At 37.5% G+C, this 15400-nt stretch overlaps 1 protein-coding gene across 13 annotated transcripts in view; it reads left to right on the forward strand.

Annotated features, from left to right (window-relative positions):
• The window catches only part of SGIP1 (SH3GL interacting endocytic adaptor 1), a 214827-nt gene that overhangs the window by 109449 nt on the left and 89978 nt on the right, over positions 1-15400 (forward strand). For all 13 annotated transcript variants that reach the window (XM_036351643.1, XM_036351642.1, XM_036351646.1 and 10 more), the window contains 3 exons: positions 3119-3175; positions 6479-6533; positions 7478-7653. In XM_036351643.1, the coding sequence (XP_036207536.1) occupies positions 3119-3175; positions 6479-6533; positions 7478-7653 (288 nt within the window). The remainder of the gene's footprint in view (positions 1-3118; positions 3176-6478; positions 6534-7477; positions 7654-15400) is intronic.

Raw genomic sequence — 15400 nt, forward strand, 5'->3', positions numbered from 1 at the left:
AAAGGATGTTGACTCAGGAATGCTGATCTTGGCCTAGGGGAGGGAACAACGATAGCAGTGTTGTTCAATATGGTAGCCTATTTACAGTTCAGTTTCTCAATCACACTGCCCCATTTCCAGTATTCCAGAGCCTCTTGTGGCTGGTGGGTATGATATTGGACAGCACACATCTAGAACCTTTCCATCTTCACAGGTAGTTCTGTTGGACAGTGCTGTCCCACAGGATTATTTGCAAAATGAGTCAAGTCCATCTCAGTGGCAAAAAGATCATATTTAGGCAGTACAACCTGTGTCTTTAACATTTCTCACCTGACGACTACTATGTGGCCATGAGCTGACCTAGGAAAACAGGAGCACTCTTGGTGGAAACTGAGAACTTTGATAAATGTATAACTAAACACAATTGTTGCCACATTTATTGATTTAGCCCATCATATTATCTGAGAACAGATAATAGGCCTGACCAAAGTAAAATGCCTATTAAGAGTAACGTTGATACGAGCCTCAATTATCTTTAAATGACAGTTATATACTCACATAATGAAAGTTACTTATGCAAAGTGTAGAAGTTTGGAAAAAACACAAAAGAAAAAAGTAAAATAAGGTATAACTCCAACTCGAAGGAAAAGATGACTCTTTATATAATGCTGAGTAGCCACTGTTGCTTGTACTATTAAGCCTAGTTTTTAAATGATATTTCCCCACTTATCTTCTTCCTTGCTTCTACAACGTTTTCCAAATGAAAATCAATAGAGCCATTACCTTCACTTATTATCACTATGAGCTGCACTTGCTTAAGTGCTTAAACCAAGAGAATTGTTTCTTTCTTGGGGTTTACCAGAAGAATCTTTATCAGTAACTTGATAATTTCCATTTGTGAAACCAAATATATTTGTAAGAATTCACTAGCATGAATGAGGCCAGATTCTTCTAATAAAGCGCTCTCTCTCTCTCACTCTCTCTCTCTCTCTCTCTCTCTCTCTCTCTCTCTCTCTGTGTGTGTGTGTGTTGAATATCTTCCCAAAAGAATGTATTTTTATGATTTTTTGTTTATGTGTAGTATTTGTGATTAAAATGTTCCTATTTTAAAAGAAAAAAATTTTATAAGTTTTGCTTTCTTCTCATCTCAATCTTCCATTGGTTTCCATAGAAACTGGGATTTGTAATAGAAAAGCATTGGTAATAGAAATGAAATTATCATAGAGGCAAACTATAGAACTGAAAATTTTGAACTCAGTAATTTAACTAATCTCATCAGTTTTTAGATAACAATCCTATGTATTGAAGAATTGTTTAATAACTAAAAGGTCTATCAATGGTAGTATTATACTGATTACAAAATTCATGAGTTTAGTTCTTTCGGATCAACTTTGACCATTTTATTCCCATTATTATAAAAGTTAAGTTTGTATATTAAATTTATTATATGTGCTTTCTAAGAAGGATTTGGAGAATTTTGCAAAGAAGGCATATGCAAACAGATTGGCAAAGTATGAATTAAAAAAGAAAGCAAACAACAAAAAGAAAAGAGGAACAATGCCTATTCCCCATGGAAGAGATTTTTCTTTTATTAGTTGGCTCATAATTTAATGAACCGTGTCTTCAGCAACAGCTTTATAGCTCATACAGGTGCAGAGTTGATGTGACAGGTTTTTAGAACAACCTTTGCTCAAAGTAGAAAGAATATCAGTAAAGCACTAATTCAATGAAGGCAATTATGCGGAAAAGTTAAAATGATGTAGTCTGAGTATATAATATTTTTTAGGAGCAGGAAAAAGGAAGAGGGGCACAGGGCCTGTGTTCTTGGGTTCTGGTCAGTGAAAACATTGGCATAGTTTTTGCATTTATAAATTCTAGTACAGTGGCAGTCCTAAGGAAGAGAGAGGACTTGAACATATTATCTATTCCTTATGCGTGTTCACCCTTACTAAGCTATTGTGGGTTTTTAGAGTGCCCAGGCAACATTCAGTAAGTATTAATCGATGATGTTGGTTACCTCTAATTTGGTTTTCTAGTGGTCCTACATGCAAACATGAAAAGCTTACTTCTCCTGCCTATTTGTCAAACTGAGTGTTAACTGTTCACATTGTGGTCCAACTCGCCTTCATTTGTGATTCCAGAATTAGAGGTTCTGTCTTCACGCCTCACATGTCACCGTTTATTTTGTGTTGTTCTGAGATCTGCTTGTGCCCAGTGACATACCATTGCTCTATGTGCTAAATACCCGAATGCTGAATGAACCCTCCATCACCAACTTGATTTGTCTCTTTGCCTTCTCACAAAAAGTAGAGAATCCTAGTAATTTCTTTTTGGATAAGGCCACATTCTTGCTCAAGTGCTTGTGGCCATATATCATGGTAGTACTAGGAGTCAAAATAGAACTTTCAAATAATCTAGAGAGAATAATGCTGATTTCCATTCATTTTGCAATGATGTGTGTTTCTGGAGGCATAGGACACATGGATGACAGAAAAATCCATGATGAATCCTATTATTCTATTTTAGTAATTTGTTTTTTAAAGCCACTTGTAAAGAATATCAACACCATTTTTAATACCTAGGAGCTGAATTAACTAATTTGAAGCTGATTTCCTTTATAATCTATCAAGGGGATGGTTAGGAAAAAAGTAAGTTAGTATTAGAAAAGCTAAAAAATTAGTTAACTACTTGGATGAATACTCTTTGGGTATTGTTGGAACTGATTGTATATGAGAGCAACATGGAAGTCAACATGTTTCCATTTAAATATATATATATATATATATATATATATCTGTTTTTATCCCCTGAAGGTATAGAGAATTAAATTATAATGTAGATGCTTCTAATTCTTTAGTAATTGAATAAAATTTGAACAGTTAGTAGTGAATATTCAATGCTTAGGTATTCTACAGTCTTTTGTACAGTAAGTACGGAAGCTCTATTAGGCAGTGTCACTGCAACTCAGTTTACCATTTGGTTACACTAATGTGGCTGCTTAATAGGCTGCTCTGATTTGTCCTTCCAGTCCTGGGTATTGATAGCTCTTGTAAAATAAAGATAAGAGTTAAGTTTCTTTATTCCTTTTTTGTTTCATTCAAATGTTCCTCTTCTAAATTTATTTTCACATTTATTACAGAAGAAAAGCAATGGGGCACCAAATGGATTTTATGCAGAAATTGATTGGGAAAGATACGTGAGTATCAGAAAATGTTTTTTTCTTTATTAAGTATTTCAGAACTTGAAAATGAGTTGAGGCATTCTTGTATTTAAAATATGACATAGAAATAAGTGAAACATGCCATCTCGTCAGATAGTGCCTGGCACGACTAACATGGTAGACAGGCTAAGAGCAGTAAAGGCTGTTAGATATGGGTTCAAGACCTAGCCTGTCCACAAGTCATCTGTATGTGGTTTTGGGATAGTAATTTGCTGTCCAGCAAAAATTAAGTCAATAGCTACTTTACAAGATTATTGCAAGGATTCAATAAACTAATTATTTGCTCAAAATAGTGTTGTAAGGGAAGATATGAGATATTAAGAAAGGGTGATTTTTAAAAATTCTTTTTACCTAGAAAGACTCTTGTTATATTTTCTAGGATTCTTAAATATGCATGAATGTGATACTCTAAATAAACAAGTATGATAATTAAAATACCAAATTACTCATCAAGCACTATCCCCTCACATCTAGCACACAAATCCTAAACTCCAGTGCTGTACCTGGTCAACATGCAAGTGCTTAATTGAAGCATAATTTTCCTCAAGTGTTGTTAGTCCTAAAAACTAATAAGGCCACACAGGAATTGCTATTATAATTATACATTAGATACAACTTTCTCTAAATAATGAGAAGGGCTTTATTCTTAATACATTCTATCATCTTGCTTTTGGCAGGGAGAGGGTAAGAGCAGAGACAGCCTTAGGGAGGATTTGACCTTTAATAAAGGGAAGCCCTAAAGCAGGGGTGGGGAACATCCAGCTGGCGGGCCCTCTAAGGCCCACCCAATAATTTAGTCTGGCCCTGCCAAGGCATTAGTGGTGAATTCATTAAATGTTTGACCAAATATAGCAGGCCAAAGTTGATAATTTCATATGGCCCTCAAATGATGTTATAAATATCCAAATAGCCCTTGGCAGAAAAAAAGGTCCCTACTCCTACACTAAAGTATAAATTGAGATTAACTGGATGAACATTTGAGGAAAGATAATTCCAGGCAACCTGGCCAGCATGGCTCAGTGGTTCAGCATGGACCTATGAACCAGGAGGTCATGTTCAATTCCTAGTCAGGGCACATACCCGGGTTTTGGGCTCGATCCCCAGTGTGGGGCATGCAGGAGGCAGCCGATCAATGATTCTCTCTCTTGATTGATGTTTCTATCTCCCTCTCTCTTCCTTTCTGAAATCAATAAAAATATATTTTTTTTTAAAAAAAAAAGAAAGATAATTTCAGGCAGAGAGAATGGCATTTATAAGGACCCTGAAATGGAAAAAAAAAAAAAAAAAAACTTGCAGCATTCATATCGTAAGTTAACATTGGGTCATAGTACTTACCATATAATGGGAAGAAGGCCTTGTGGCTGAGGGGGATCAGAAAAGAGAATCTCAAACCTGAGGCTAGAGAGAGGATCCTGAGCCAGGTCACGCAGGAGCTTGTGGGCTACACAGAGGCACTTCATTTTATATTAAAAAAAATTTTTTATTGACATTAGAAAGAGAGGAAGGGAAAGGGAGAGAGATAGAAACATCAATGATGAGAGAGAAACATAAGCATTGAGCGGCTGCCTCCTACAAGTCCCCTACTGGGGATCGAGCCTGCAACTTGGGCATGTGTCTGACTGGGAATTGAACTGGTGACTTCTTGGTGCATGGGTCAATGCTCAACCACTGAGTCACACCAGCTGGGCATGGGCTTTTATTCTGAGTGCAGTGAGAAGCCACAGATACATTTTTAGCAGGTAAGTGGTCTTAATATACTTTTATTTAAAAAAGAAAGAAAAAGAAAGAAAGCTAAGTAATGAAGAAGGACAGAATGCATTCAGGCCATCTTCTCTCCCCTTGGTCATGGCACTTTCATTGTTTCAGTGACTCCAAAATCTCTCTCCAGCTCTGTTCTCTCTGACTTGCAGGCCTATTACCTCAACTTCAAAAGGGTCATTATTGAACTCTTCTTCACCTTCTTCCCCTCTACAGTGTAGGCTATAGTCTCAAATACCTGGGATCAAGGAGTGGTTCTGCCATTTGCTGTGTGAGTTCCTTGAGAAATAGCATCTAATTTCTCTTAGTTTCCTTCTTGGTAAATAGAATAATTCCACATATGATTGTTATGAAGGTTCAATGAAATAAAGTGTAGGTCATAGTACTTACCTTATAATAGGAAGTAAAATATAATAACTAATTCTAATCATGCAAACTATCTTTTCTCTTTCCTGTCTTTTTCCAAAAATATTAGTTGTCTGCTGTTACAATTAGTTCAGCCGGGAGTACCAGCAGTCTCCTAGGATTTGAGGGTAGAAATCCTAGCGTTTTCCTGAACCTTCCCTCTCCTTTTTCTCCTATGATAAATCTGTTAACAAGACTAGCAGTTTGTCCTTCCAAATGTACTTGATTCATCCCTTCCCACCACCACCAACTTTGCCTATATTATCAGCACATCTTATGGGCATGATGCAAGTATTTTGAATTAGTTTTTTTTTTTCCCTCCATTTCCTTCTGTGCCCAGTCTATCCTGAAGTGTGCTTCCCAAACACCTTAAGATGCTGCTTCCGGCATGCCCTCCCCTAAATGAGAAGCTGCAGTAACTATATCAAGTATGAACTCTTCCCCCAGCATGTTGGCCACCCATGGTCCTATTTCCCATTGCCTCTCACTGTACAGCTTCCTTTCCAGTCATGTCATCTGAATAAGGTTGTCTGTTTCAGCCTTGGAGGTCTCAATACAGACTCTTCCTCATCAGTGAGTCCCTTCTGTACCCCCCTCTATCCCCAAAGGCACATGCAGATCCCTGATTCTTTCAAACCTCACTAATTTCCTCTTCCTTCACACTCCTATCATTGATGTCTTGTGTTTTGTATTTTGTATTTTTGTTTTTATTTTTTGCCTACCAAATACATTTCAATTTTCCAAAGGACAAGTAATTTCCATTTTATATCCCTTCATGTTGCTGAGCAAAGTCCTTGGCTCATAGAAAATGCATGGTAAATTCTTTCTGAATGTTTCCTTTCATTGACAGTTGTTGACTCCTAGTTTGTTTTCCCAATAGAAAGACTCCCCACATTTCCTTGAATAAATATCTATCTATATCTATATCTATATCTATATCTATATCTATATCTATATCTATATCCTGCCCAGCATTCACTTCCAAAAGTTAAAATCCTTACCTCCAAAAATAGAGACATGTTTAGATCCTTAAGTAGAAGGCTCTAGAAGGCAAATGAATAATTCTTTGATTATTGTCAGGATAGTAATTGCATTATGTTCACTTGTATTTTATAGAACTCACCCGAGCTGGATGAAGAAGGCTACAGCATCAGACCCGAGGAACCCGGCTATATCCTTTCTTTATTTATCTTTTATTTTTTCTCATAAAGCAGTATTATAAATTCAGGTTTTAAAAAGGTGTTGAAATAACCCTAGCTTCCCAAGCCCTGTTGTCCATAATATTAGAGATGAATACACAGCACAGAGAACAGCCTGATCACTAACAAGCAGGCATTTTGCCTCACTCTATTCATAGAAGAGAGAGAGAGGAGAAAGAGAAAAATGTGCTGAAAAACAACTGTGCACATTGTGGATACGAGGTTGTCTGCTAAAGCCTGATGTGAAAGTGTCATTTATCATGACTGGCAACTACCTGGACTGTGCTCTCCCCACAGATCACCTCTGGGCAGAACAGGCCACACTCTGAAGCACTTAAAACTCATTACAAATCGTCCATCAAAATGATTTTCCTCTCTCCGTAGAAGGCTCCGCAGTGTGTGTGCTGAGAGTGACACACCAAATGGCTAACTGCAGCAAAAAAGTAGGACATTATAACTATTGCTCCTTGAAATTCACCATCCTTAATCTTGTTCCAGGGAAAGATGAATAAATTCTAACCCCTTCCTGATTTACTTTTTATTTTTTTGTTTTTGTTAATCCTCATCTGAGAACATTTTTCCATTGATTTTCAGAAAGAGTGGGGAGGAGGGAGAGAGGCAGAGAGAGAGAGAGAAACATCAATGTGAGAGAGACATCGATTGGTTGCCTCCTGCATGTGCCCTCAGTGATGCTTGGGAGCCTGCAACCGATCAAACCCAGGACCCTTTGGTTTTCAGGGAGATGCTCTGTCCACTGAGCCAAACCAGCTAGAGCCTGACTTACTCTTTTATTTGTTTGTTTTGCTTTGATTTTCTACTTTCTTAAGGATACTTTTGCCACCACTATGTGCAATCACTCTTCTCTTATACTCATCACTGCCTCCAAGTAAGTTATGTATCTTTAACTGTGTCCTACCTACCAAAGGAAAGCACTTTTATTCTTCAAGTGAATCAGAAGAGGAAGAAGAATCACACAAGAAATTTAATATCAAGATTAAGCCACTGCAGTCTAAAGACATTCTTAAGAACGCTGCAACTGTAGATGAACTGAAGGCATCGATAGGCAACATTGCACTTTCCCCATCACCAGTGGTGAGTGGTTTTTATGTCAAGCTTGGGTGAGGTTGGACAAAGAGCTGTGTTCTGCCCATGAGCATTAAGTAGAACAGATCCTTCTTACGCTGAAGGCTGCCTATGGTCCCCATTTTATGAACTCTAGAACCCTTAAACAGCTTATTCTGGCTTTTGAAAGTTATACTCATTTTACATTGCATTTCTTGTGCTTTTCAAAATAGTAAAAATGCATAGGGCCACATTTCCTTTTTACTTACTTTCCTGCAAGCATTTTCAAAAGAAGAAAAAAAAAACACATTATCCAGACTTACTTCTACAGCAATTGAAAACAATATAAAGTTTACATATGTACTAATAATGATATTTATTTAAAAACATATCTTACTATTTTTATGACATAGCACATATGAACTGGGAAGAAAACCAAGAAAATTAATTTTCTTTAAAAGCATCTCATTGTTATGCTTTAAAAATATAGTAGTCTAATATTGTCTAAAATTATTTTAAACCTCATAATCTTTATTATATTTTATTATCAAATTGTCTTAAGTACTCTTACCTTTTAGACACCTCAAATACAGGTATGTCTTATTTGTATTATTCAAATTGGTATTTTTCCCCACAATTTATACTTCCTCCAATTCCCATCTATTAAATTTCTTTAGTTGTTGAATTCTCAAGTTCCAACATTTACAGTATTTTCTCTGTGGTGTTTGATAAATGATACAATTGTTTTCTAAAAATAGCTGTGAAGAGCAGCTGAAGGCTCTCACACTAGCAGCTGATATGTTCTTGGCATCTTCTTCAGAGAGATGTGATCTCCCTACAGCATTCCCCCTAAACAAGAAGTTAATAAATGTTGAACCACTTTTGACATGCTTCTGGAAATATCTCAGCTAACCTTTCCAAAGGAGTTGTCATCATCTCTCCTTTGATAGATGCCTGCCTGGGATGAATAAAGTCTTTAATGACACCTTCTACAGTGCTTAGTGCTTATAATGGCCTTTTTCACTACTGTTAGTGACAGCTAAAATGATTGCTAATAGTAATCAACCACAGCAAGTGATGTTCCAGGTCATTTTTAATCATATACTTATATGTTAACTTAAAAAAAGGAGGCATGAGGTATATTAGCTTTTTCTCTCTTCTGCATGGAAGATACAGATTTTCACTTACGTATTGGTCTGTACTACTAGTGATTTCTAGTAATGGGAGCATTTTAAATGCACACATTTTCACTCTTCAGTTGACATCTTTCAAATCATTTCTCACTTACTGAACCTTTTTTATTGATTATAAAAATGTATTTAACTGCCCAAAACCAGTTTATATCCTCTTCTCTGTAGGTTGTAATAAACTTACTGGGCATTTGGAAGCTTCCTGAGATAAGTGCAAAAGATAAATTTACAGGATTAAATGAACAAATTTACATGAAAGAAAACTTACTAGAATAGCCAGACACATGGTAGATATTTGCTGAAAGCTAGTGGAATCTCAGAAAGAAGAAATGCCCTTTATCAGGAAGAATATGTATCTCCCAGTCATCTGCTGGTTATTCCTCCAACCAGAAATGCTGCTGAGGATTCAGCAGGAAGAGGGGCTGCTTCCTCTGAGCCCTCCCAACACCTATTTTAAAGGTGATATATTGGCAGGATGTGGTTAGGACTCTGATGAAAAGATGATAGGGAAAGCAGTGTGAAATTAAAATGGAGACACTGAGAAAAAGTAATCACAGGGGTAGACTGTTTCTGCATAGCAGCAACACCACAAATCAAAAGGCCCTTGGGTCCCCCTACCCCCACCATCCCTGCACCCCCAGCTGGTTCCCTCTAATGTGAGAACCTGGCTCTGCCACTATGATTTGCAAATATCTGTGACTTTTTATATTTAGTATAGGAGAATGAGCTGTTATTGCTACTTTAGGAAAAGATAAGCATGTTTCTGGATATACATAAGTATAAAGGGACATTGTAACTGAAACATTTTTTTGGCTTTAGAATCCTAATTCACATCTAGATAATCCATATGTAGCTATATTTCACATATCCAGTACATTATCTCCAAAAACAGGTAACCTTCTGTAATTCACTTAGTACCATGATAAAAATGGCAAATAATTTGTACAACTTGAGATGTTTCCACCAAAACAATCAGACCATTTATATATCTATACTTAATTCTGGTGTAAAAAGAGAAATAGAACCTATACCAGTTAATGATACATCAGAATATTTCATTTAGTCGATGGTTCTTACACTACAAAAGCATCCATCATTACACTATTAGAAATAGAAGAAATTCCTAATGGTAAGCTATTCATAACAATGACTTATGTTGGATTTCTGGTTTCTATTTCTTTTGAGGAATTTTAAGATTAAACTCATAGATAAAGGAAGTTAATTTCTATTCTTATGTTGCAGTTTCCTGGAAAATAGCATGCTGCCAGAGCAAAGACTAAACATCACCCAGGTTTTAGTTGTTGATTTGGCTTCTGTATAAGTTAGAATATTGGTAGAGCTGTTTTAACAGAGACCAAAATGGTAATGACTTAAACAAAATATATGATTTACTTCTCTCCCACATAAAAGTCACAGTTGGTGGATAGCCCAGATAGGTAATAAAGTCCTACTCCAGGGATCATTCAAGGACTTTGTGTATTATTGATTCACTTTTCTAGGGTGCTGCTGCCTTACCACCATCAATCATCTCCATGTTCCAACCTTGGGATGGAGGAAATAGAAAATAAAAGTCAAGTGGTTTCCTTTAAGCCTTTAACCCAGTGGTTCTCAACCTTTCTAATGCCGCGACCCTTTAATACAGTTTCTCATGTTGTGGTGACCCCAATTTCATTTTACAAATTGAACATAATTAAAGCATAGTGATTAATCACAAAAACAATATGTAATTATATATGTGTTTTCCGATGGTTTTAGGTGACCCCTGTGAAAGGGTCATTCGACCCCCAAAGGGGTCGCGACCCACAGGTTGAGAACTGCTGCTTTAACCAGAAGTTGCACCCATCACCACCACTCAGATCTCATTGTACATATTTTAGTCACATGGCCACATTAGCTGAAAGGGAGTCTGGGAAATGTAGTCTTTGGCTAGATAGCCATGTAACAAGCTAAAATTGACAAATTTTTACTAAAAGACAAATGAGCTTTTAGATATTGCATACTGGTGTAAACAGTGACAGTTTCTGCCACTATGCCTTAAATAATTTCATATTGCTTTTGAAATTCAGGCGGGAAAGGGAATTACTTTCCTATTTGCCTTCAGATTATTCCCAGAATCTAGGAAATTTTCTTTTACAAATTTCTAATCACTAATTTCTAAATACTAGTGCTGCTGTGCTATATGATAGCCAGCAGCAGGATGAACAAAAACAAATTTAATTAAAATACGAATGTTTTTGGTTGATAAAGACTCTTCCAAGAGTAATAGTGTTCCCTCTGACTTACAGCATTTAGTGTTTTTTGAAGCAGGCTGTTTCACTTTTGAAAGAAAGTTATTAAGTCCAAAATGCTGTCTCCATGTAACTTTTGTCTTTGGTTGTAGTTGTGCTCTTATTTTTAAAATAAGCACCTTATTTTATCAATGGGTTTTCCATGAAACAGACTGATTCCAACTCCAAGTTTAAGTTTAATGTGCAGGATGTTTATTAAGGAGTGACCTTGTTTATAACACCTGTGGGCATAGGGAGACGTTAAACTAAGCTAAGCTGAGCTGAGCACACGAGGAGCTCCAGAGGTGGAATGACCCTTCAGGTCAGACCTGAGTTTGGCTGAGATTAATAACCCTCATACTATTACATCAATCAGTACTTTGATATGGGCAGGCTAAGAAGAGGCGTGACCTTGGGCCAAGTCGCTCTCTGCAGCTGAGGCAGAGCCTGAAGTGTGAACAGTTGAAAGCTGTCATACAGTAGCACTCTCAACGGCTAGTATGCGAAGCCCTTTTGAAGAAAAATCTACATGGCACAATTTGGTGTTCCCCCACAGACCCCCTGTATCTGGCATAGAGCCTTTATATTTCATCACCATTCAATAAATGCTACGTGTGTGTGTGTGTGTGTGTGTGTGTGTGTGTGTGTGTGTGTGTGAATAAACAAATATATGAATGGGACCAGGCCAAGGACAGAGCACTGTGGCATGTCACTACCATCTAGTTTTTTGGCTATCTATTGATAACACACTCCAGCCTCCCTCATTCACCATATGATGTTTCACCCAACTGTGCCCTCATCCTGGCCACATATTCCCATTTTGTTTAGACCAGTGATGAACAAAACTGAGATACATGGGATTTCTACAGCTTTGCCAGACCAGAAGAGAGAGTGGTGGGTTTAGCTTGCCATTCTGTTTGACTACTTCTTTGCACTGGCACCTAAGATTACCACCTTCTTTTTATTTATTTATTTATTTATTTATTTATTTATTTATTTATTTATTTAAAAATATATTTTATTGATTTTTTACAGAGAAGAAAGGAGAGGGATAGAGAGTTAGAAACATCAATGAGAGAGAAATATCGATATGCTGCCTCCTGCACACCCCCTACTGGAGATGTGCCCGCAACCAAGGTACATGCCCTTCACCGGAATCGAACCTGGGACCCTTCAGTCCGTAGGCCGACGCTCTATCCACTGAGCCAAACCGGTTTCGGCCCACCTTCTTTTTAAAGTGTGTTATGGCCATCTGCTAAAATAATTTGTTCTAGAATTTGGGGTTAATAGAAAGCAGCTGTGTAGTAAAGAAAGAGCATAACATATGGATTCAGACCCAGGCCTGCCATGTTCTCTCTGTGTAACCTTAGATAAGCCCCACAATTGCTCTGAGCCTCTGCTCCTCTTCCTTGAAGTGAGAACAGTAACAGTCCTTAGGGAATTTTTGTGCAGATCACTTTCAGTCTCTGGCAGGGTCAAATCTTACTTGACTTTTTGTCCCCAAGTTTAGTTTAGCACACTGCATGACATACACTAGGCATTCAGATAGTTACTCGGTAAATGACTGAATGAACAGAGCATACAGAATATCCTAGTAACGGTACTTGATGCATAATTGGTGCTTTGAAATTGTTCATTTCATCATTACTGATTAGGTTAGGGTTTTTCAGAGAAACAAAACCAACGGGATATATGTATATATGTGTACATATATCAAGAGATTTGTCAGAAATTGGCTCACACAGATATGGAGGCTGAGCAGTCCCACAATATGCTGTCTGCAAACAAGAGACCCAGGAAAGCTGGTGGTGTAATTCAGTCTGAGTCAAAAGCCTGAGAACCAGGGGACTGGTGGTATAAATCCCATTCTGAGGACAGAAAATGAGATGGCCCATCTCAAACAGTGAGACAGGAAAGGTGAATCCCTCCTTTCTCTGCCTTTTGTTCTATTCGGGCCCTCAATAGATTGGATAATGCTCACCTACATTGGGTGTGTAGTAATTCAAATGCTAATCTCATTAGGAAATACACTCACAGACACACACAGAAATGTTTAGTCTGACTACCCCATGGTTAGTCAAGTTCACAAATAACATTAACCATCACACTGGTCTAGTCTATATATATATTTTTTTTAATTTAACTTTTGCCCTTATTGAGAGTATGGCTTTGCTTCCCCATTTCCCGTCTCCTGTCCTGAAAGCAGTCTGTGTTTTCCTGTCTGGATTATAATACTCATGTCAAAGCTTGAATGCAGTTAAAGACGTTTGGCTCTCTTGCCCATCTTGGACTTTAATTCTGAGCCAAATCTGATTGACCTTGATGAACTACTTTTATGCCAGGTTTTTTGGTTTTGTTTTATTTGTTTTGCATACTGGACATTTGGGATTGATATTTCTTTAAACACAAATAGAAACTTTGTATTTATCTGCTGAAAAAACTGGCATATCGTGGGAAAGATGTTGGAATCTGATAGACCTGAACTCAACCTCTTGCCAACAGTACTGCTTAGGAAAGTTTCTTAAACCTATTTGAGTCTCAGAATCTTCGTGTCTAAACTGGGAATAAAAACGCCTACCTGCCCTACAAGGTGGTTGTTGGGATGTCCAATTCTTTCTGTGAGTGCAACGTAAAGGGCATTCATTCCCCCTAACGAAGGAAATAGAAACTGAGCTATCAGATGAGTAATGCTGTCTGCTTCTCTTTGTACCACTCTCCCTACATTCAGGGTAGAAGCAGATCTCCATTACACCTATCAAGAATGGCTTTGTTCTTAAAAAGTAAAAGTGTTGCCCTAGCTGATTTGGCTCAATGGATAGAGCCTCAGCCTGCAGACTGAAGGGTCCCGGATTCAATTCCGGCCAAGGGCACATGCCTGGGTTGTGGGCTCGATCCCCAGTAGGGGGCGTGCAGGAGGCTGCCAATCAATGATTCTCTCTCATCATTGATGTTTCTATCTCTCTCTCCTCCCTTCCTTTCTAAAATCAATAAAATATATATATATATATTTTTTAAAAAAGTGAAAGTGTTTTCTGAAAGGGACTAAATAAAATAATGGTGTAAGATTGAACTATAAAAAATATGCCCTTATAAAAACAAAATGAGAATTCAACATATAATTGAATGCAATTCCGTTTAAGGTAATATGAAGGAGATGGAAATAGACACTTATTTCAATAATGTCACAATTACTTGAATAACTAGGCTCTTCCTCTTAAATGGTTTGCCTTGGGCAACTTATAAAACTGATGCCTCTGTTTCTTCATCTATAAATCAAGATAATTGTCATACCTACTTCATAGGGCTATTGTGAAGATTGAATATCATAATAGATACTACATTCAGAGATTATTTTATTGTTTTTAGAATTATCTGCAAAGCCTAAAGGCACATTTGGAAGAATATCATTAATAGTGATAAATCAAGCCATAACCGGTTTGGCTCAGTGGATAGAGCATCGGCCTGCGGACTGAGGGGTCCCAGGTTCAATTCCGGTCAAGGGCATGTACCTGGGTTGCGGGCACTTCCCCAGTGGGGGATGTGCAGGAGGCAGCTGATCGATGTTTCTAACTCTCTATCTCTCTCCCTTCCTCTCTGTAAAAAATCAATAAAATATATTTTTAAAAAAAATAGTGATAAATCAGGAAAACCAAATAGCCAAAAGTCGTTTAGAGCCAAGATTAGTAATTACCCTGAGCATGAAACTGAGAAAATCAATAAAAGAACATTTTTCTAATGCCTAGGAATGGTTTGGGAGGTAATTCCAGAAGCACTCCTAAATTGTTTTGAGTAAAATCAAAATCCTCTAAACAAATATGGAGACTCTATTGAAGGCTAACATTCACAATGGGATCCTATATTATGTCTTCTCCCCCCACCACTAAATTTATTTCATGAAGAATTGACATCATTTCTCAACCCCTTTCCTTCAAGTCAATTCACCAAATATTTCGGAAGCACCTTCCATGTAGCAGACACTGAGAGCTAACATCAGAAATTGGATAGACTTTTTCCAACCTTCTTGTTAAATACTGCTAGAAATTTATCAGAAAACAACAAATAATAATGTTGCTAACAACACAGAGAAGCTGAAATTCCCCTTGTAGTCCAAACCCCTGCCTGTCTTCACTTCAATTTCCTGACTGAAAATGTGGTTTTCTGTGGTCAGCTTCACCTCTGGCTTCCATTTCAGTCTCCTGGCTTTCTCACGCCTCCCCAGCTGTCCAATGTGGACATCTCCATTTATCCTAGAACCTACAGGGAGTCCTATCTCTGCCACATCTTTGGCCAAATGTTTTGCCTACCAAGCCCCTTAAAACC

Source organism: Myotis myotis, unplaced genomic scaffold (assembly GCF_014108235.1).
Source record: "Myotis myotis isolate mMyoMyo1 unplaced genomic scaffold, mMyoMyo1.p scaffold_m19_p_2, whole genome shotgun sequence".
Lineage (NCBI taxonomy): Eukaryota > Metazoa > Chordata > Mammalia > Chiroptera > Vespertilionidae > Myotis > Myotis myotis.